At 40.8% G+C, this 21538-nt stretch overlaps 1 protein-coding gene across 7 annotated transcripts in view; it reads right to left on the bottom strand.

Annotated features, from left to right (window-relative positions):
• Positions 1-21538, bottom strand: part of SMARCA2 (SWI/SNF related, matrix associated, actin dependent regulator of chromatin, subfamily a, member 2) — a 161746-nt gene that overhangs the window by 130083 nt on the left and 10125 nt on the right. For all 7 annotated transcript variants that reach the window (XM_036928446.2, XM_036928450.2, XM_036928448.2 and 4 more), the window contains exons 2-5: positions 17753-18013; positions 14520-14649; positions 8485-8862; positions 1426-1681 (exon numbers count right to left, since the gene is read on the bottom strand). In XM_036928446.2, the coding sequence (XP_036784341.2) occupies positions 1426-1681; positions 8485-8862; positions 14520-14649; positions 17753-17977 (989 nt within the window). In that variant the 5' untranslated portion in view covers positions 17978-18013. The remainder of the gene's footprint in view (positions 1-1425; positions 1682-8484; positions 8863-14519; positions 14650-17752; positions 18014-21538) is intronic.

The following is a 21538-nucleotide window of genomic DNA, read 5'->3' as shown; positions in this document are numbered from 1 at the left end:
ACATTGAAATATCAATTGATGATGATTATCTATCTCTCGGGATATAAGAAATGCAGGCAACAGCATCATAAAAGGTCTTAATTAAGGATTAGTAGTAGTAATGACAGTGAAGTTATACTCTTCACCCACTTAATAGCAAGTTAGTAACTTCTTTCAGAGTAGTTCTCAAAGCTGATAACGTAGTACTGTAATCTAATAATAAATCATGTATTTTTAATAAAGATTAAGATAGTGTTTTTACAGGGAGCCTACACATTATTTACTAACATAACATTCTCTGTGATTTTTAAACTCTAATTTTCTTTAAATCATATTTGGGAACTAGTAAGAGCTGGTCTATAAAAGCCTTTTTATCATTTTATCTTCCCCCTACAAGAGGGGCTATACTCCCCTCTTTTAACATGAGGAAACTGAGTCACAGAAAAGAAATGTAACTTGTCAACAGTAACACAGCTAAACTCCAGAAACCATGATCTTAGCTTTCTTTTATCTTGACTCAACACTTACTAGACTCTTTTTGGTTGTCGTTAACCATTAACATCAGGAGTCTGCCAACCACAGCCTGTGGGCCAAAACCTGCCCACAGCCTGTTTTTTGTAAATAAAGTTTCACTGGAACATGGCCAGCCTATTATTATCTACGGCTGCTCATACTACAAGGGCAGAGCTGAGTAGCTGTGACAGATACATCACGGCCCCGCAAGGGTAAAGGTCACTACCTGGCCCTTTACAGAAAAGGCTCGCTAACTCCTGCTTTAGATAAATGTGCCAAATCAAGTGAAAATTAAGATCCTGGAATAAGAGTTTAAATAAAGACTTCAAATGAAGACACTTACATAGCGCTTACCTCTAAAGTTGGACCAAGTCATGGACTAACAAATGCATGAATTAAAACAAAGGTTATTACACTGAGCTCCTGAAGTATGCTTTAGTGTCATGAGATGTGTCATTAACCTGAAGGTCAGACTAGCACTCACACTCAACACCCGAGCAGCTCACAGTCATCATTCAAGGACAAACTAATACCAGAGCAAAGCCCTGCACAATCCCAGTGTGAAATGACCGTTTTCTGGGACCCACAGAAGCTCACGGCTGGGTGTTGGGTCTCGGCATCCCTAGAACCCAATACAGAGCTTGGCATATCACAGCGGGTGTTCTGCCTCAGTGAGGAGGAAATTGCCGTCCCACCAAACTGGAGCCATCAGGGACCCCTACCCTGCCACCCTCAGGGCAGACAAACTTGCTCTCTGCCACATGGTTCCGATACCATCCCCATTCCCCATGGCATGAGTTCCCGACTTCTGCAGTTTCCCTTCAGCTGTCCCAGAGCTAAGAATGCCCACAGCCCTAGGAGACACCACACCCCGGGGCTTCGAGTACTTGCCGCAACACAGAAGTTGAACCCCTTCTGCGGTGGGGTCATTACCTATATTCCCGCTCCTGCAGAATCTCCACGGGGTCCAGGCCTTGGGGTTTCTGAATGGGGCTGATCCGGCTCTGCTTCTGCTGCAGCTGAAGGATGGGTGACGGCTGCCCCGGGGCGGGTGGCTGCGCGGAGGGCCCGGGCACGGCGGCCGCGGGCGGCGGCGCTGCTGCGGGGGGCGCGGGTGAGGGCCGGCCGCTGGGTGCGGGCACCGGCAGCTTCTGCGGGGGGCTCGGGCCGCTCAGCTCCGGCCCGGGGCCTGCGGGGACGAGAGCGACATGGCAGCTGGCGGCACGACGCCCTGCCCGCTGCCCCTGAGGCCCAGTGATGGGGAACTGAATGTCTCAAGGGAAGAAACAGGCAGGGAATGCAGTAAGATGAGAAGGGCGGGGAGGCGAGGTGAGAAGGGGCAAGAGAGGAAAATGGACAAGAAGCCGGCATCTGTCCCCAGAGGGAAATGACATTCATTAATGAACTGTGTGAAATGGCACAACAAATGACTCTTCAGTAATGAACTAAGGACTGGACAGCCAGCTCTCAATGGAGGTCTACAGTAGGTTTTTAAAAAGAATTACATGTGCATTCAGAGTTCAAAAAAGGGAGTCCCCTAACTTGTAATTTGGGTGTGGCCCTAAAATCACATCTGGCAAAGTGCAAAACAAGCCCCTCTCGACAGACCTTCATCCTGATCTGGAATAACCGCGCTGCTGAAGAGCAGATACAGTCAGCAGCTAGCCAGGGCTCCGATGTGAACAGAAAGGTTATTCATTTTTCCTTAAAAGCCCTTAAAGCCTATTTCAGGCTTAATCAGTGCATCTGAAGACCTTAAATAGTTTTTTCAAGTTCTACTCTTATTAGAAATATTTCTAATATCAGGGAATTTTAGAGACTGTTAGAAATTTCTAAATTCTAATATATTAGAAAGTATTTCTAAAAACATTCAGTGTAGGGGGAAAAAATTCTGCTCATGCCCCTGTAATAAAAAGTCACAAATATTAAGGTTCAAGAAAGTATTTTTCTCATGTTACCAGAATAAAGGGATATGCAATCATCAAGCTCATCAAAATGCACTTAATAAGTTAATTTAAAGCAAATTTCCACATTAAACTTCAGGAATTTAAATTGATTGCAAGGTATGGACCTAAAATAAGAAGTACTCCATCTCTCCATCCTAGGTGAATTTTTACCTACTTCAAAATTATGAGTAAGATTAGTGATGCTACCAGATGAGTTAGTAAATTTAAAAAAAAAGTCTCAATAAGCAGACATTAAAACCTCCAATAGGCATTCTTCCAACTATTTTCTGTATATTTTCAAAGAAAAATTAAAATTATTAAATAGTAACAAGTAATAATAGTCTATGTACTTGAAAGCAACTTAATAATTAACCATACAAAGACAACACTTATGAAAAATTGGAAACATTTATTCAATTTCCAGCAAACACCATTGAGAAAAGGGTTTAAATGACAATGCAAGAATGCCTATAAGCAAACATTGTGACAGGAGGAATGTGAAGAATTCAAATTACTTTGGAAATGTGTGTGTGTGTCTGTGGTGTGTGTGGTGTCACTGTTCTTTTTTTCCCCTCCTTCTGAAATTAGGTAGAACTTTCCAAAAGACACAACTAGCTTATCTTCAAGATTAGGATTCTTGAGGTAATCTATAGCCCTGGTTCTAGGGGGTGATGAAAAATTCTTGGGGGAAAAATGCGTTTCTTTTCATTTTTTATTGTGGGCATAGTAGAGGTAACTGTCATAATAAGGGATTATTTTTAGCTAAGTACTTTCTGACATTTTTCTGAATGGAGGTCTTTTACAGAATGTATAGTTTTTCATAATATTTTATATTTAGAGTTTCTATTACCCATATTTCTTACTCAGAATTATAAACCAATTTCTTACTGAGTTATTGAGCATTAGAATATTAGAATAAGCTGTGGGGGTACATTTTAGAATATTTTTTCCTAGAGGTCTTTAAAACAGGGTAGATTTTTTTCATTTAGATTGCTATAGGTATGATCCAGCCAAAAGACAGGAGACATTTTTAACTTTCATTTGAATTCTCTGTGATTCTATAAATCTCCTTAATAAGCTCAAAAAACTGGTAGAATTAAATATATTTGATGACTTGGTATAAACTTATTAAATAATGAATTCAATAATTTAAGCCCTAAAAAAAAACCACCTTAAAAAAATTGGGGTCTTACCTGTAAGATAGCATCATAATAATTACTTCAAATTCAATTCTCAAAGTGTTTTGCTTCCTTTCAAAGTTTAAGTAATTCATCAACAAAACCTATAATGGTGCTATAATGGTGCAATAGGTGCATTTCACTTATTCCAAATGCTTTCTTCCTTAGCATTATGGCCTGTAAATACCTATGCAGAAGCCTATGAGGACTCCTTGAGGTATATTCAAGTCACTGTTTTTAAAACCACATTTAATCAAAGGAATGTACCCAGAGAATATCTGATATCCCTGGTTCCAAATCTAGCTGTTTTTGCCTATGACTCTGAGCTAGATCTCATACAGATATGGCTGGTCTCCTTTAATCAATAAATACAGAGACTTTCTTATCTGGTTAACTGACCCTTAAAATTGAGAAGCAGAGACAGACCCAAACATGGACTTGTATATTCAAATCTCCAACTTAATAAATACTACAACTTACTATGGACGAATTTTAAAGCAGCCTGTATTTTCCCAAAAGAACTAGTAAGCCTCACCTCAGCTCTCTCAACTAGTGGTTATCTGAGCCTGAGCAAGTTACTTCACTCCTTGTGCCCCACTCTCCTCACCTGTAGACCTGGGCTGATGACAGTAGCCACTTCACATCAGTAAGGAGGATTCAGTGAAACAATGTGGCTCCACAGTCAACCCTTAGTCCTTGTCATTTTATTGCCACCAGGGACACGAAGACAGAGAATCTAATTTAATTACTTTACAGAAAAACCCTGTGGCAAAAACAACTTTGGCAGCATGCTTTTCTATAGTAAACTTCAAAATGTTTCTGTAGTTCGACGCGACTCAACGCAAAGGCCCAGATAAGTCAGCCCTGCCTTGTGCTCCCTGTCTGTTGCTACCACAGTCACTTACAAGCAAACTGTTCTCCTAACTAAACACCACGGATTCATTTACTGTATGGGTCTGCCTTCTCCTCCCTCCAACAGATTATATAAAAACTTCTATTTACAGAGGCTAGGGAACTGAATGCAGACTGCCGCAATTAGACATGTCCAGAATGTAACTCCCTCTTCAGCGGGCTTTATGCCTGCCCCTCAGGTGGTTACGGAGTTGAGTTGCCTGACTGAATTTGCTATCAACAGAAACTATCTCTACAACACACACTCGGGGTCTGCTAAATGATAAGATGTCTCCCTGATATCTTCAAATGAAAGACAAATTACATTCTTCAGCTTATCTCCTACTCCCTTTCCAACATAAACAATTTAGGATTAATTGTCAGAGGCACAAAATGCATCTGTTTTCCCTTCAATCCTCATCTTTAAACTTTAAAAGTCAAGGTAGATGTACGCCCTGACACTCCTGAGGGGTATCCCAGTGCAGCTAAAGGGAACAGGGAGTCTTTGCTGGATGCATCCCTATTCCCTAAGGAACAGGGAAACAAACGTATTAAAATGTCTAAGTCTCACATGTACAGAATTTCTGTGCATTCAGAGCCCCCACTGTGCCTTCTGGCACACAAGGGTACTTATGCAAACAGTTCTCTGCATTAAATAAAGTTTAAGTGGTTTTCACAGGTTGAAAAATAAATTTAATGAAGTGTATTTAAATGGAGCATATGAAGACATTTTAGGAAATTTTAAGAAGTGGGAAAGGGACAAACACTGAAAAAAATTAGCAATCTAACTTTTACTTTCTACCATAAGGTCCTTTCCTCCTCCTCCCCGCCAAAAACTACCCAAAACCTTTTCAGTTCCTGTTTTTAATTGTGTGTTAGTCTCTAAAAGGAAAAAAGAATCAAAATGAAAAGAAAAATGATGGCTTAGATTTGCGTGGAGCCCATAGCAGGCAAGGACTGAAGAGTCATCTGTTTGGTATACCTCTCTGGTGGTGTCTACATCACTTCTGGGGAATCACAACTTTGGAGTAGGTTTGAGACACACCACCCCAGCCAAAAGATTTTCTTCACACATGAGTAACACTCGTAAATGGGACAAAAGAAAAATGGAATCATAGCTACCTCAAGAAAAGTGGATATATTTAAACTTATTTTTTCCTATATTAGTAGAGGCATTAGTAGAAGTATTAGTAGAGGCATTTGTAAGTCATTATACTTTTGTATGTACAAAAGGGAAGGAAACAAAAAGTTAACAGCAATTAATAAAATGTTAACTTTAAGAAAATTTTGTCCTTATCCTAAATGCCAAACAAATCAAGAAAAAACCCTGCCAAGTAAGGTTATCATCTTCCTATGAAATCTGAGATTTGGGGATAAGTTCCGTGATGCTGTCAGATGCAAGCTCCTTCCCAGTAATAGGAATGGGTCTGCTCTGTTTGAAGGCATCTCCTTTCCTCTCTTATCCCTGGCCTCCTTTCCCACTCTGGCATAGAACACTATTTGCCCAAATATTTTCCTTTCTAATGAAGCCTGACTGCTGGAAATACAAAAGACACGAGCAGTGGGTAATATAATGAATTCCCTCTAATGACTGGGGTCTGGTGTGTGAAGAGGTAGGCACTGCAGCTGGGTTAAAAAATGCAGCTCTCTCTTCTGGAAATGAGCCAGAAAACACAGTCAGTATTGTGTTTATCAGGATGTGAAGTATTTATTACAAGTGTCCAGATAAGTGAAACTTCATCCTTTAAGTTTTACTACTTCATCTGGTCTCATTATTTTGACTTTGGGTAATAAAAGGGTTTCAATTGAATCATTCAGCTTCCTGTCTTCTTAAACAATATTTTGGAATCTCTTCCTGCTGAATCTAGGTCATTTTCAGAATACCAAGGCTCATGGAGGTCTGCGATGAGATGATGCCCCAGGACAAGTTTCCACGTGCAATAAAGTTTGCCTGTATGACAAGGTCCCACACGACCACCTTTTCAGAGACACAGGTTTTGCTCCTGCCTCCTTAAACTACCAATGGCTACCATTCCACCTCTGCTGGGGGCTCTTTTTGTTCATACTCCTCATGAACTGAGATGGGGATATTGAGATTACCAATTTTGTTGACATTGTGTTTGGAATACAAGTAATGAGGCTCTAAGTAAGGAGATGAGACAACTACTTTTTTTACACACTGGAGGAAAATGCTGGCATTTGGTACACAGACTCTGAGACAGATTCTTTCCTTTACCATGAACTGTTTTGTGATCAAGGAGCCAGGGCAGGGAAGTAGGTAAGGACACGGGTCCCAAGTCAAACTGTGGCATCTGAATCCTGACTCTCCCTATTCTAGAATACTCCAGATCTATCACATGTGCCTGGTACTTCTTTACTGAGCCCAGTGCCTACAGTAAACTAGTAGGCCCTCACTACGTACAAGCTACACACATACCAAGACAAACACTTTTTTTCCTTCTGTCTGGCTGCATTCCTAAAGCTGGAGTTCTGCAGTTTTAAAACCTCTAAATACACTGAGTGCTCAAATCACCATTTTCTACACAGTTTTCTTATATAACCTTTTCAGTCCCTAGTGTTTAGCTCATATAGTCCTCCACCTACCAGATCATGCTGGTGCCACACAGAGACCTGGAGATGACATGACTATATTCTTGCTCTTTAAAAACCCATTCCTAAGGCTACATCTACAATTAACAGGGTGAGTTCATCCTTCAGGGAGGGCCACTCTTAGAGCCTCCTCTATCAGAAAAGAAATACACACAAGTCCAAATGTAGAGTATTAAACAAATAAGAAGAAGCTGAACTCTCCCATTGCCCCCAAACCTAGGGAGACTACCAAACCCCAGACTAATTGTTTGCAATGATCAGTGGGTCAGGACTTGCCCAAATGAGAGGGTACCATTCACAAGAGATGGTGTCAAAGTCAAGAAAGCACACTGGCATTCAAAGCTCTAGTTAGAACAGAACCATAAACTCTCTGCTTATCCATTTGTTAACAAAAAACTTGCCAGAGAAAATAACATTGATGAAAGGTTATTCTATACCCTGTTGCACCTCTGAATTGTTTTATAGGTATCATGCCAGACCACCAGAAAGCCATACAGAGGACTATCTCATCTTGACCCATTACCTAATTGTAACAGCTACAGATTTGATACCAGAGTATATAAGAAATAGGCCATGTGGATTCTGTTACTCTATTTATTATGAACAAATGTTACCAAAACTGTTATCATGCAGTGCCTCTTGCAATAATAATAGCAATAACTTTAACAATCCTACCTGGGAAATCTACTTTATACTCTCAAGTTAGGAAAAAACCCTGTGTCCTCAGAAACTGGTCAGCAACTTCCTTCTGAACAGTGAGAATTAGGTACCTGACCCCATCTCCCTTCCTAAACACTGCTCGAGTCAGCCTGGACACTCAGAGGCAGCAACCATGGGGCCTGTGGCCCCCCAATTCCTGCCCTCTCTGACCTCAATTTCTATTTCCCTTCCTTTCAGATTCTTCTACTTGATAATCATTCTACTGCAGTTATGCATCTTGAAAACCTCCCCAAATGCTCTTCACAACAAAAAGGGGTAGAAATAAATAAATGAACAAGCAAAATGGCTCGAAGAGGGCTAATTCCTGCAGCGTGCTTCGGCGATGGAATGCAACAGAGGCAGGGTTCTTAAGCTGGGTGTGTGCATGGGCTTCCAAAAACCTCAAACCTCTTGAAAAAGAATGCAAAATCATAGAGGATAATGCTTTTTTACTAGGTCCACAGCTTGCACTAGAGCTTAGGACTCTACAGCAGAGGAGACCCAGAATCTTGGTCAACTAAGTGAAGCAAGACAAAGGAGCCAGGGAGATACAACAAAAGGCTAAGTCAGCCCTGGGCTTACAGCAGCCCAGCGGTTCTGTGCAGTTAGCAGTCTTTCTTACCAGAGTTGGACCATCACATTATTCATTTGGTTGCATATGAACCTACCAGATGGTCTGCTGTAGTTAACAAGGGCCTGCTGCTGCGGCGGCTGCTGTGGCTGTGGCTGTGGCGGCGGCGGCGGCTGCTGCTGCTGCATGCCAGGCAACGTCCTTTTCCCCTGGACTGCCAGCTGCAGTGTTTCGGGGAGGGGCTGGCCCCGGGCCAGCATTTTGTAAGCTAAAATTTGAGCTCGCAGCTGATGCAGCTGGACGGGACTGAAAGGCGAGGGCCCTCTGTTGGGCTGGCTCATGGCCTGCGGATCACCTGGGATGAGGGGCCCTGGCTGGCTTGGCGGCATCTGGGGTGGGGTGGGGCCACCTCCGGACATAGGACTGGAGACGTGCTCTGGGGCTCCTAACGGGGATGGGTGTGGCGACATGTAACCTAGAACAAAATACAAAAGGAGATCACAGGCTGCCCCCAGGAAAAGACCCTCAAAGAGAGGCATTCCTGAATATTTTGATAATTTTCTAGGACAGCACTGTCTGACAGAATTCTAAGTATATATAATAATTACATAATTATATAATTTAAAACTTATATATATCAAATACACATAAAATTTTCTAGTAGTCACATTAAAAAAAAGGACAAAATTTTAGTATATTTAATCCAACATACTCCATTCCAAATAATATCACTTCAAAACATAAAAGTTATTGAAGAGATTACTTTAAATTCTTTTTTTCCATACTAAGTTATAGTGCATCTCAGTTAGGACAAGCCACATTTCAAGTGATCAATGGCCACATGTATCGTAGAGGGTAAATGGTTAGGGGCTGTTGTACACCTAAAAGAAAGGTACCAGAGGATAATATTATACATTAAAAGAAGATCCAACCAAGAGAACAAAACCTGACGGTGTCTACTATATTGCAATGGAGAAGGCAGAGTCTCTCCTGGGAACAGCAACTATTTCCCTGGTTTATTCTTATGCATGTTATGAAAAGTTCACAATGACTGAGGGCCTCTACTGTTGTAGGCACTACACAAAGTAGTATACATACTATCTTGGTTGAGTTCTCCCTGGGAACAGAACCTGATGGGAGGATTGAGTGCAGGAGATTTATTTGGAAGGTGCAGGAACACTGGCAGGGTTCATGGAAAGATAATATAAGGAAGGGAAAGCAGCCAATAAGGTGTGTATTATTAAGCTGCTGCTGTACTAGGTGACTGAAGATTAATCTCATGCAGAAGTTCTGGAACATAAGGCAAGGAACTTGCTTCTACATTATGCCAGGGGAGGAATGAAGAAGCTGGGGTATTTTGTACTTTTAGGATCACCAGTCACTGCTTATGTCACTGGTTATGACCCAGGGGTCATTAACCCCAGTGACTTTGCCATGTGCGGGTAAGGTAGACTCATGTAGACTAAAGCTAAGACGGTGATGTGGCTGGCTTCTCAGGCTGGTAGAAACAAAGAGATGGTAGAGAGAATTAAATGGGTGTGAGTGGAGCACACACATCTTCAATCCTCACAACAGAAGATATGTATTGTCACCTCATTTTTTAATATGAGGAAACTGAGGCTCAGGGAGCAGGCAAGTCACCCAAGGTCACAAAACTGCATCTTGGCAGCTCCAAGATTCGAACCTGTTTGGCTCCAGTGTATTTTCTCTTTCCGTGGCCTAACATTAACTTGGTTTTATAAACGTAAGTTAAAGACCTCAAAGTTTCAAAAATCTAGAACCACTTACAATGTAACATAAAAATGAGAGTAATCTGTTTGGGTTGTAAGAGATCTAAATGGGAAATTCAGGAATACTTTTCCTGGGGAAGAAAAGTTAAAATGCACAAAAGTTTCAAGGAACTGACTTCAGGAGATGAACTGTATAGCCTGGCCAAAGAATTCCTAGAAAAGCATGTGGCTGAGTGTTGTTGGAAGGAGACCCAAGACAAAGGAGAGAACAAAGTGGCTTACTGCAATCCAAAAGGTTGCCCTGAATTCAAGCTAAGTGCTAATTAACCAAGTCCAAGGTGTCCTAAGACACAATATAAAATATTAAAGGTCTTCGCCCTTTAAGAGATGTATTTGCATCACAGTTATCATAAAGGTTATCACATATGTTTTTATTAAACATCTTCTATGTGTGTGAACCTCTGTCAACTTTTAGCTGAAGCAGCTCCATGCATCTTTGCAGAATCACAGAGGTCCGAGAATATATGACCCATACTGGCTGGGGACTCACTATCACCTTTCACGTGACTAGAGAAAATAAAGGATACAGTTACTTTTATCTCAATTGCCATTTGAAAAGGGAAACAAATTTAGTCTGATCCCTGAAGACAAGAGTAGGTATTGTTTAATCAATTGGTGAGAAGCAAAACTCCACTCCGAGAAATCCTGCCCAGAATAGAAATGGAAGAACTAGCAACTCTCATTCCCCAAATCACTACTCCGTAAGGGGAGACAAAAAACCATGCAGCTATTAGGATCCCAGCTGTCGCATAAGTTAGCCAAGAAAATGTCCCTGAAATCCACCTGCAAGACTAGGAGAAATTTAATTTCCAGCATGTTGTTATTTATAACACTAAACATTTAGAGATTATCCATAATATACACTTGGTCATTAACAATCTTCCTTCTTAATGAGGCTTACATTTGCCCCTTAATAGTAATGCTGGTACAAAATGGTAGTATGTTCACTGTCAAAATACCTTGCTGACATCTTTTTGGCCAACTCTGTTATCTACCACAGAGGGAAAAACTTCCAACCAAAGCTCCTGACATTTTCATAGTACAAGGGATACTACTACCAGGCATTAAAATGGGTCTTGTGTCTCCTTCTGGTCCCCCCTGTTTCCTAAGCTTGTCAACTACAACTCACCTACAATGAATCAAAGAATGCCTAATACAGTGGACCAAAACAGTAGCCAATCCAGCCTAAGCTCCACTGTTTAACTCAAACTGCTCTTTTAAACTATGAACTATGGGCAAGGCCAAATTACAAAGGTGAGGCGGTTTCATTAAGCACAATACTTTTGCCTCAAATTTGCTAAGAAAGAAACCAAGAGTTGGCATAAAAGTCATTTTCCAAAATTAACCAATGCAACATTTTACCTCAAATGTGGTAAGAAGAAACTGGGGGTGGTTAGAATTGTTTCCCAAAATTTGTAGGGGATGTTAATAGAATCATTCTATCACAGTATGGCATTAAAAATGTGACGGTGTTTCAGCTAAAAAGAGATTTTTTTTTTTTCTACATGACGAGCATTCCATAAAACTTCGGGGGGAAAAAGAATCTAAATGACGAAACAACATAACATATTTTGGTAATTATCTTTAGTTGAGAAAACAGAGTGAGGAAATTGCCTGAGAGTGAATATACATTTGTCTGCAGGATGACAGGGTTGATGCAGAATCTGCTCTTATTGAACTCTGGTTTGATTTTCTTATTCAAAAGCAGTCAGTTTTACTTCCCTAGTCTTCAAGGGCCATTATCTCCCCAGTTTCACCTTGCCTCCAAAAGAAGCAATCACCTCTCTACTTTTAATAATCTTGAATTTGTAAGTGCCAATTTTATATGAATGTTCTCTTCACACACACATATACACATATACACACACACAAGTGTTAAATATTATATACTTGCCTTTGAAGACTTGTTCTCTCCAATGGATTAAAAATAAACGATGTTATCATTGGAATCAGAAGGTACACAATTCAGTATTTATTGAAGGAAATGGTTTTGCTTCTCAACCAATACCTTAAAATAACCTAATAGGTTGCTAGGTAGTTAAAAAGCTGGCAGCTTTCCGATCAATACTACACCTCTCTGTACCTGTGTGTTTATAAATGGCTTTCTACAATGGGTTTTTTAAAGATACATGCTATTACAGAGTCTAAATCCTTTTTAGATTATTATACAGAATAAGACCACATTATACCAACATTATTTATTCAAAAATATGCTTTTAAATAACTCATTCCCCAGCCTACAATGCACTTTACTATTTTAGGGGAAAACATTACATGCTAATTCCAACTTCATTTAATGCAAACTTCTGCATTTCAAAGTAATTATAACTTACTGAAACTATATTAAAATTAAGCTCTATTTAAATTGTTGACTTTTGAATGCACAGGTTCATTTCTCTACCTAATTGAATAACATTTACTAAGTATCTATCCAGTTATGTGCTAGACACTGCACCAGCTGTTGGAGATACCAAGAATGATGAAAGGAACCAAGCAATGAGAGAAACTTTACAGTATATAAAAGTAAAAATGCTCAGTTATAATTCATGCATTATAAAGCATTTTGTTTGGAGGTTTCCTAGGTATTGCAAAGGTAGGTTTTGTTTTATCAATTGGTGAGAAGTAGAACTCCACTCAGAGAAATCCTACTAGAGGTATTGCAAAGCCAGGAGCAGACAGAGCAAGCACCTGGCCTTGAGAATCGCTGAATACAATCATGTACACCTCCCAGGTATTAAAAAGGAGATCTACATTTGCTCTGTGAAAACAGCTGGCTCTTTAGAATTTAAATGATAAATCTGGAAGTGTTGTCTTAATCCATTCTTATTGACACTGAATGGGTCAATTTTTTTCTTCCTATATTGCAACAAGTCCCAGTGATTCAGGCTGCTATTCTGACATGGTCCAAGATTTTAGGAGTCGTATGCAATATGTACGCCTACCTGCCATCAAAATTCAAATCAGAGTCTGGGATTTTTAAAAAATCTGTTTAAGTATTAGTGAGGACACACTCCCATGTCTTGCTTTACAAATTTTTTAAAAACTGAACACATTTCTCTAACCCTCACAGTCAAAAATCCTCCCTCAGGTGGATGGATTGTCTGATCATGGAGAGAGGAAACAATTCAGGTACATTAAATCATAATAGAGTATGCACAGCAACACATAAACCATAAACTTTGACTTGGAATAACAACATACTAGGGTTAATTAGTGCTAGATTAACCCACACCCCATGCATGCTGACGTGCCTATACAATGATAACGGAAACAGGTTACATTGTATTCAAAAGACCTTGAGGGTTTCTTTAATATACCTTCAACAGTGAGGGAAAGAGACAATAAGAGAAAAGAAATATACTGTATATTCATTGACTGACCACTGTTGTGGTTTGAACTGTGTACTCTAAAAAGACAGGCTGAAGCTCCATCCTTAGGACCTGTGAATGTGACCTTATTTAGAAATAGGATCTTTGCAGATGTAATCAGGTTAAAATAAGGCCACACTGGATTAGGGCAGGTCCTAATCCAATGACAGGTGCCCTTGTAAGAAAAGGGAAATCTGGACATAGAAACAGGAGCAAAGGAAAAATGTCATGTGGAGACCAAGCCAGAGATTGGAGTGACAGATCTACAGGCCAAGAAGTGCCAAGGATTTCTGGCAACTGCCAGAAGCTAGGAGGCCCAGGATTCTTCACTGAAGCTTTCGGAGAGAGCATAGCCCTGCTTGTACCTTGATTTCAGACTTCTTGCCTCCAGAACGGCAAGAGAATAAATGTCTATTGTTTTAAGTCACCCAGTTTGTGATAATTTGTTACAGCAGCCCTATGTGACTAATACAGCCACCTTACAGACCATGTATGAGCATGGAACTCAAGGGACACAGATAAAATGTGAACCTTACCATCATATCTATGCTGTCATTGAGAGGCAGGTCTGAATTCTCCTGCCCCTGTCACTTACTGGATGTGGAAACTTAGGAAACTTAGGTAAATGAAGCAAAATTCTCTGACCTTTAGATTCCCCATCTATCAAACTGGGGTAACATACCTTGTCTTACAAGATCATAACAAAGATTCTGCATAAAGTACATAAAGCACTTTGCAGAGTACTTGGACACATGGTGTTTAGTAAAAGTACTAGGATTTTGGAAATAAAATTGCCCATATAAATCATAAAGTTGTGTTGGTGAGGGTAAGGGGAAATTTCTACAGGGAAAAAATAACTGCTGGCTTCAATCTGCCTTAGACATGTTCTCTGGAAATCATAATTAAAATAACCGATAGGAAGGATCAAAGACTATGGTATGGAAACCAAATTCAGGCACGGAGCAGACACAAACCTTGGCTGTGCTGGTCCATCGGACTCTGGGGAGGACCCATTCCAGGGTGCGGGGGCCGCATGCTGGTGCCCTTCATGGACCCACAGTGGATATCTTCCACAATCCCCTTGTCGTGCATACCATCTATGGGCTGAAACATTGAAAGGACACCAGTTAGCCGTCTCTTTAAGGTACAGTATTTCCATCTGGAGTTTTAAGACTTCTCCCTAAAGTCTTCAAAATTGTGGCACAATTTTATTACCCACATTCTAGTCAGATTTTTATATTTACATTACATATATTATGATGTACTACATATATTTTATAGGTGGGGTCAAAAAAAAAAAAGACAATACCAACAAGATCAGCAACACTACAAGTCAAAAGGTAAGGCTTTAAACAGTTGAAATTGGGTTTTTTTTGTAACATCAAAACCTATCAATAAAAATGAGATCCTGTTCTCAAGGTAGACAAATATAAGCTGTCCTTACACACCCTTTTCAGTAAGCCCTGAAACCTGTTGCATATTGAAATGAGTCCAAAGTCTGAAGGAAGCCTATTTGAAATGTCTATGATGATCTACTTTTTGGTAATTTTCTTCTTCATCAGAGCGGAAGGAACTATGGAAAGTTTAAAAGTCGAAACCAGAAAGTTCCATGGCAGTTGGGAAGAAAGGAACAGGCCTATAAGAGCAGGGAATGATGGGCAAGGGAAGGCAGGTGAAGCAGAGGATGCTACTCCACAGACAGAAGAAAACTGAAAAAGGGTAAAGGCAGAGTTTGGAAAACAACAGAGAACACAGGGGCTGGAAACAGGACTCGGGGCCTTGTACATCGCAGACAAACAATAAACAGCTATGGAGTTGACCTTAATCCAATCCAGAATTGGGCAATGGGGCATGTGTTTGAAAAAAGAAAAGTCTATTCCTCCCCAAACTGGAATAGCTATTCTCAAAACAGCCTGAAAGAAATATTCCATAAGTTTATAGAAACCAAATGACTTCAGGCAAGAAAGTATGAGTGTTTGCAGTTTTAGAGAAAGGAAAGTTAATTTCTGCAGAGTCAAAAGCCTGCACTTGAAAAGAGGAAAAATTTGCCATAAAGAAGATGTTCAGAAGAAAAATGGGCAGAATTTGGTATAAAGAGTGGCTCTGAGTCTGTAAAGTAGTAATAATAGGGAGGAAATCAAAACAACACAGCAGATGTATTTAGGCCACTTGTTTATTTATTTCCAGTAATGTTGAAAAGCAAAAAGCTCAGAGAGAGAACGGGGAGAAAGACAAGGAATAAAGCTCCCTATAAAAAGAATCTAAGAAAGCGAAGGCATCTGGTCAGCAGGTGTGAACTCTCAGCACTTAACCATGTCCTCGCTCAGGGAATTATCTGAGGGATGGGAGTTGAGGACAGCAGGATGGCAAAAAATGCAGAACTTGCAGAATGAGTGCAAACCAAACCAAACCAAAAAAAGAGCATCGTGGGGGTAGAGAACATCAGAAAAACTATCAAAGATGCAAGACAACAAAACAGAAAGGATCAGAAGGGCTAATGATAATATAATAAAAACAATCTGGTGTGAAAACATGTCACAGACCCAACACTCACTCATACATTTAAACTTTTAAATGCTTAATTACATAATAATAGACATTAGGTAAATGTGTCCTTTAAATGTTACTCCGTTTGGGAGGTGAGACATCCTCAATCCACTATGAAATTATTTAACCTCCTTGGACTAAGGTTTACAAGTGACAGATCAGATCTACAACATGGTTCCCAAATTAATTTAATATGAACACAGGACAGTTTAATGACTTGAGTATGTCTACTATGTCAAATATATCTTCTGAAGAATGTGTTATGGAAAATAAGGAGCTTTATTTCTTTAGATACCTGACAAGCTAAAAATATGTTTACACAAACAAAAAAGGGGGGCAAGAACTCAGGGGATTTGGGGGAGACCCACAATATACTGTTTAACGAGAAGAGGAAGCTTCAGAGGAATTCATAGTGAAGACATGCTTCTATTATGGTAAAAACAAACAAAAAAAATCACACCTGTATGTGCATACCTGTGTTGACACAGTATTTTTAATGAACATGGAGAAGAGGTGTGAAAAGTACATACAATAAGCTCTTACCTAAGCTGAAACCAGGATTAACTGTTTACCTATCTCGGTATGGTTTTACTTTTCAAAGGAAGCATACATTATTTTCCTGATCTGAAAACCATCAAGTAATGAAATTTGTAAAAAATGCATCTTCTCTTTTAGGCTGTGATGTCATACCTTAAAACTGACCTATGGTCCTACATGATCAGAGGAAAGACTTGCTCTTTCCTGGAATAATCTTTCTGATTTGAGCCGGTATCTTCCACAGCTTGCCTACTTAGCCTCCCTGTCACCCTACCCATCTGGGATGTGGTCTAAAAGTGACGTAAAACCTCTACTGTCCCACCAGGTACCATCTGCGGATAATATGCAATGGCCTCCTAGATTTTCTTTGGCCACTACTAACTTTCAAAGCCAGTTTTCACAGAGGATCTTGTTTGCTTTCTCAAAAGACTGTTCTCTCTTCTTTGCATCTCATGTGAAGGCATTAATGCCAAAATGATACAATACAATCATCCCCAAAGCAACAATCCAAGTCCCATAAACAGAAGATCATTATAACCTGACTCCAGAAACAAACAACTGGGCCTGAGCTCTGCAAAATCAGGGCTGCTTCCAAACCAGAATAAAGCCATTTCACAGTGAGATAGCCAAGTGCATTTCAGGAATTCTCTAGAAACTATTTTATTATCAGTAAGCCTTTAAAAAAAATAAATCCTTTAAGAAAGGACTTATTTTCTGTTTGGGATCTGACTTTTAAATAAATATCACCATGCTTAGGGAAGAATAATTTTCGATCTGTTCATTCGTGGGTGATACAGGTTACTTAACATACTAGTCAGCACAAAATCAAGACGTACTCACTAATACACTTATTCACCATGCCAAGATGCCTATAACACATACATCACAGACTGTCAGAGCTCTGTATTCTACCTACTATTTTCAAAAATGCCATGATCTTATCTTCCCAACAGGTACAACATCTGTAACAATAAAAGAGCCTCAGAACATATGTTTTTAATAATATACAAGATAAGAAAAACCTAGCTTGATTCTCTTGGTAACAACAGAACAAGAAAAGAGAAGGGTTATATGACCTCCCGTGACTTGGGATGATGAGCCTGAGCAGAGCATAAGCCCTTACCTTGTGCACCTGATGCAGGCCTTCCTGCGGGAAGTCGGCAGACCCCATCGTTGGCAGAGGGTGAGAAACACTCGGAGGCCCAGGACTCGGCCCCATCATGCTGTGGACGGAACCTGGGGATGGACCAGGTCCTGGACTCGGTCCAAGAATTGGTCCAGGAGAGGGTCCAGGCCCTGGTGAAGGCCCTGGGTGGGGCATCGCGCCAGGGTCTGTGGGCGTGGACATCTACTCCGCCTGCCTCTGCCAGTCAGGAGAGGGATACTGGGTTGGAAAGGAGAAAACAGAATGTTTTAAACACGTTAAGATCAGAATAAAACAGTTGTTAATATTTGACGGTGCCATTTCTGTAGCAAACATCAAAGAGAACCGCCCTGTCTGGTCCAGATGTTTGAGTGAGTGTGATACAGATCCATCTGCCCTAGTCTTTATGAAGACCACTTGTTTAAAAGAAGGAAAAAAAACACTCTAAATGATTCCCCCAGAATGATATAAATCATCTAAGATACAAAAAAGACTCACTGGAGAAACTCAAATTTAACACGTAAACAAAATTCTAAACAAGCTTGAAATTTATTACTGAAGTCAACAGATGCTCTACATTACTAACTGCTTGGGCACCTTACAAATCACTAACCGCCCCCACCCCAAAGCCATTATATATAAATAGAAAATAAATATCAACCCTCTACAAAAATATCCAAGCAGGACCTGTTTTCGTAAGTAAATGGGCATCCGAAACTTCACAGACAGGTAAAAGGAGGAGAAAGTACAACTTCATAAACTGAGAATCAAAGAGATTCCCAACATGGGAAGAGCAGAGGTTATAGGAGTCACACACATGGTTCAAATACGCACACACACAATCCCCAGCTGACACATGTCATGGTCCATGTCAAAACTCATCCCTGTGCCTCGCATAATCAGCAGCCACTCATACTTCACATTATTTTCCCCATCCTCTCCATGGTACCAGAAGTGATTAGAAGGAACAGTTCAAGATGTGGTCCTCCTGCCAGCTAATTAATTGGAGACCCCTTGGACAGTTGAGGCCAGGGAATCCTCCTAAGCCTCTCTGAGTGGTTCAAGATTCCTGAGAGATGTCACCCATGACTGCTGGATTGGCACCCACTGCAGACTAGGTGTGGAAATTCTGGTTCTCCAATTTCAGCCAAGTAATAGTCCATCACCCACACTCCAACACTTCTTGGCCGCTCCCCGGGGGAACTGCCTCATGGGGTGGGTATGACCTTGGAGGGGAGCCGAAACTTGTAAATGAGCTATTCTCCCAATTCTGCTGGAGACCAATGATGCTAACAACATAGCTGAATACCACTAGTAATAATAATGGTTATATGCTATCTTGGGGCACACCTGTACACACAAAAACGTTTCTCCTGTCAACCTCACAAAATACAGAATGAGCCACCCTAAGTGGTTTGCCTACCCACTGCTTAGTGGCAGGGATGGAATTAGACCAAGGGGCCCACTTACCCAGAGCAGGGCTCTTTCCATGTGAAATGAAAAGTTAGAGGAGAAATGCAAAATGTCTACATTAATTCCATTCTTAGCTACCTACTGTCACCTCTTACTGACTCTCTATCACATGAGTGACATGAGGACAAGGTCTTACTCCTCTTCACTCCTGTATCCCCAACACCTCCAACCAGCATGCAGTAAGGGCTCAAAGAGGATCTGAATGAACTGCAGACAAAGGTCGAGGGCAAATCACGAACAGAGTCAGATATTTTATAAATATAAAATTAGCGAGTAATCAGTGCTCAAGTCGTGTTCACATAAAAAAAATCTTTAAAGTGTAGGCAAGAATTTAGGTCATTCTGATCAATGAGTTAGGGTTAAAACAGGACGTGATGAAAGGCTACTTTGGCAGCGACTATAAGCAGGGGATCATTCAAACTGTTTTCGCTGATACAAGATGGGACTCAGAGAACCCAGTTCAAGTGCTTCTACAACAGGGAAGCTTCAAGGGTGAATTACAGCCTTGAATTCACTGGAGAGCCAAATGTTGTTATTTATCCTTTGTGATTAACAAAGCAGGCGGAAGTAACTATTTTTTTGCTCTTCCACCCCCTCACATGCGCACACACATGTTCAGTCAGCATTTTAAATTTAGGAAGCCAACGTCAATTCAGAGGTACTCCGAATTATAATGTTCTTTCATGTGTATTAGCACACTGATACACCCCTTTATTTTTTAGTGAATAAAAGGAAATTGCTTACTTCCTGTTATGGGTTACCTTGGAATGGGCTTTCAATAGCTATTTCAGTAAAATACCACAAGTTTGAACAATGAAGTTCCAAATACTTATTTAGCCTGGTGGTCCTACTTTCTATGTCTTACAGTCTTACATTTCAATATATATTAGCCCACAATACTACTTTCTGCATATATGATCACTTTCAACTGGGAATTTCATAGACTCCTTGTATTACCTGCCCCCTGCCCCCGTTTTTTTTTTTTTTTTTTTTTCAGTAAACTACTAAAAACTTTTTAAAGGGAAGACTACGTGAGGAGGGAAATGGAAAAGTATGGGCATGTAAGTGGAATGTTAATACAGGAACATGTCATATCGGAAGGTTTTTAATAAGAAGAAAACCTTCAGAGGCATGGACTTAGCGTGTCCATGAAATAACACAGGTTAACAAATGAGAAACGGGCTCAGAGCAACAGCACAGTTTAACAAAGGGGGAGCATGGAACAAAGCTGATGAGTGGTGGGGATCATCACACAGCTGGAATGGGGTCCTCTGGCTTCTCACTCAGAGTCCAGGGACCTGGGTTTTCCTCTTTTCACCGCAAGACCATGACCAACCCTGGAGCCCTGGGCAAAGAGCTCTTCCTCAGGTTCTCCTGGCTTCCCCTGGGCTTGGGAGGAAAATCTTAGCAAGGCTCCCTCCATCTGTTCGCCTGCCACTGAGCACCTCGCAGGTGTCCCCCATCCTGTCGTGTGGTGCTGTTCATCTGTGAACCTCCATGGTAGAAGCTGGGGGTCCCAGGTCTGTGCCTTGACACTAACACCCAACTGTACTGGATGGGGGAGCTTCTTATGCAAATTAATAATGGGAAACCTCACTAAAGTGAGTCCCCAGTTTGTAAGGGGAAAGCTAGTACCACTCCTCGCCAATACAGGAAGAGCTGTTAATTAAAGACCCCAGAAAAAGAATCTTCAACAGGAAGCATCAATTACAGGCCCCAACAGGGAAAAACCAGGTACATTAAATCTTCCAGCAGAAATCCGCTACCTTTGTAACTCAGCCTATTGGAAACGTTGATCACCCTGAATGCTTGCTTTCCTCCACCAGACTTTTCTTTAAAACAACCCCTCCCCACTTCCTCCTTCTCCATAAAATACCAGCCCTCTGCATTGTTGCCCTGGACTTCCCTATGTTTTTGCCATAGCTTGCATGTCCCAAATTGTAATTATCTGCTATTCCCGAATATACACAGTTTGGGGGATAAAATAACTGGTTATTTTATTTCTAAGGTTAATACTCTTAAAAATAAGCCAGGGGTCCTGGCCTCTTACTCCTTCCTCTCCATTTCTGGTGGCAACTTTATTGTGCAGCTCAAGTACATACTTTCCCATGGCATAAAGCAACTTGGGGGTTTAGATCACAAAGAGGTGCAAGTTCCAAGACGAGGCGCAGGTTATCACGGAGTTACTGTGGTCAAGGCTTAAAGCCCAGTACTGGCCAACTCAGCCTCTCGCTCACCAACCCTACAGGTCTCCCTAGCAATCCACACCCCATTCTTTCTTCTTTAAAGCGC

This window comes from Manis pentadactyla, chromosome 3 (assembly GCF_030020395.1).
Source record: "Manis pentadactyla isolate mManPen7 chromosome 3, mManPen7.hap1, whole genome shotgun sequence".
NCBI classification, from domain to species: Eukaryota; Metazoa; Chordata; class Mammalia; order Pholidota; family Manidae; genus Manis; species Manis pentadactyla.
This window is presented reverse-complemented; position numbering and strand designations above follow the sequence as displayed.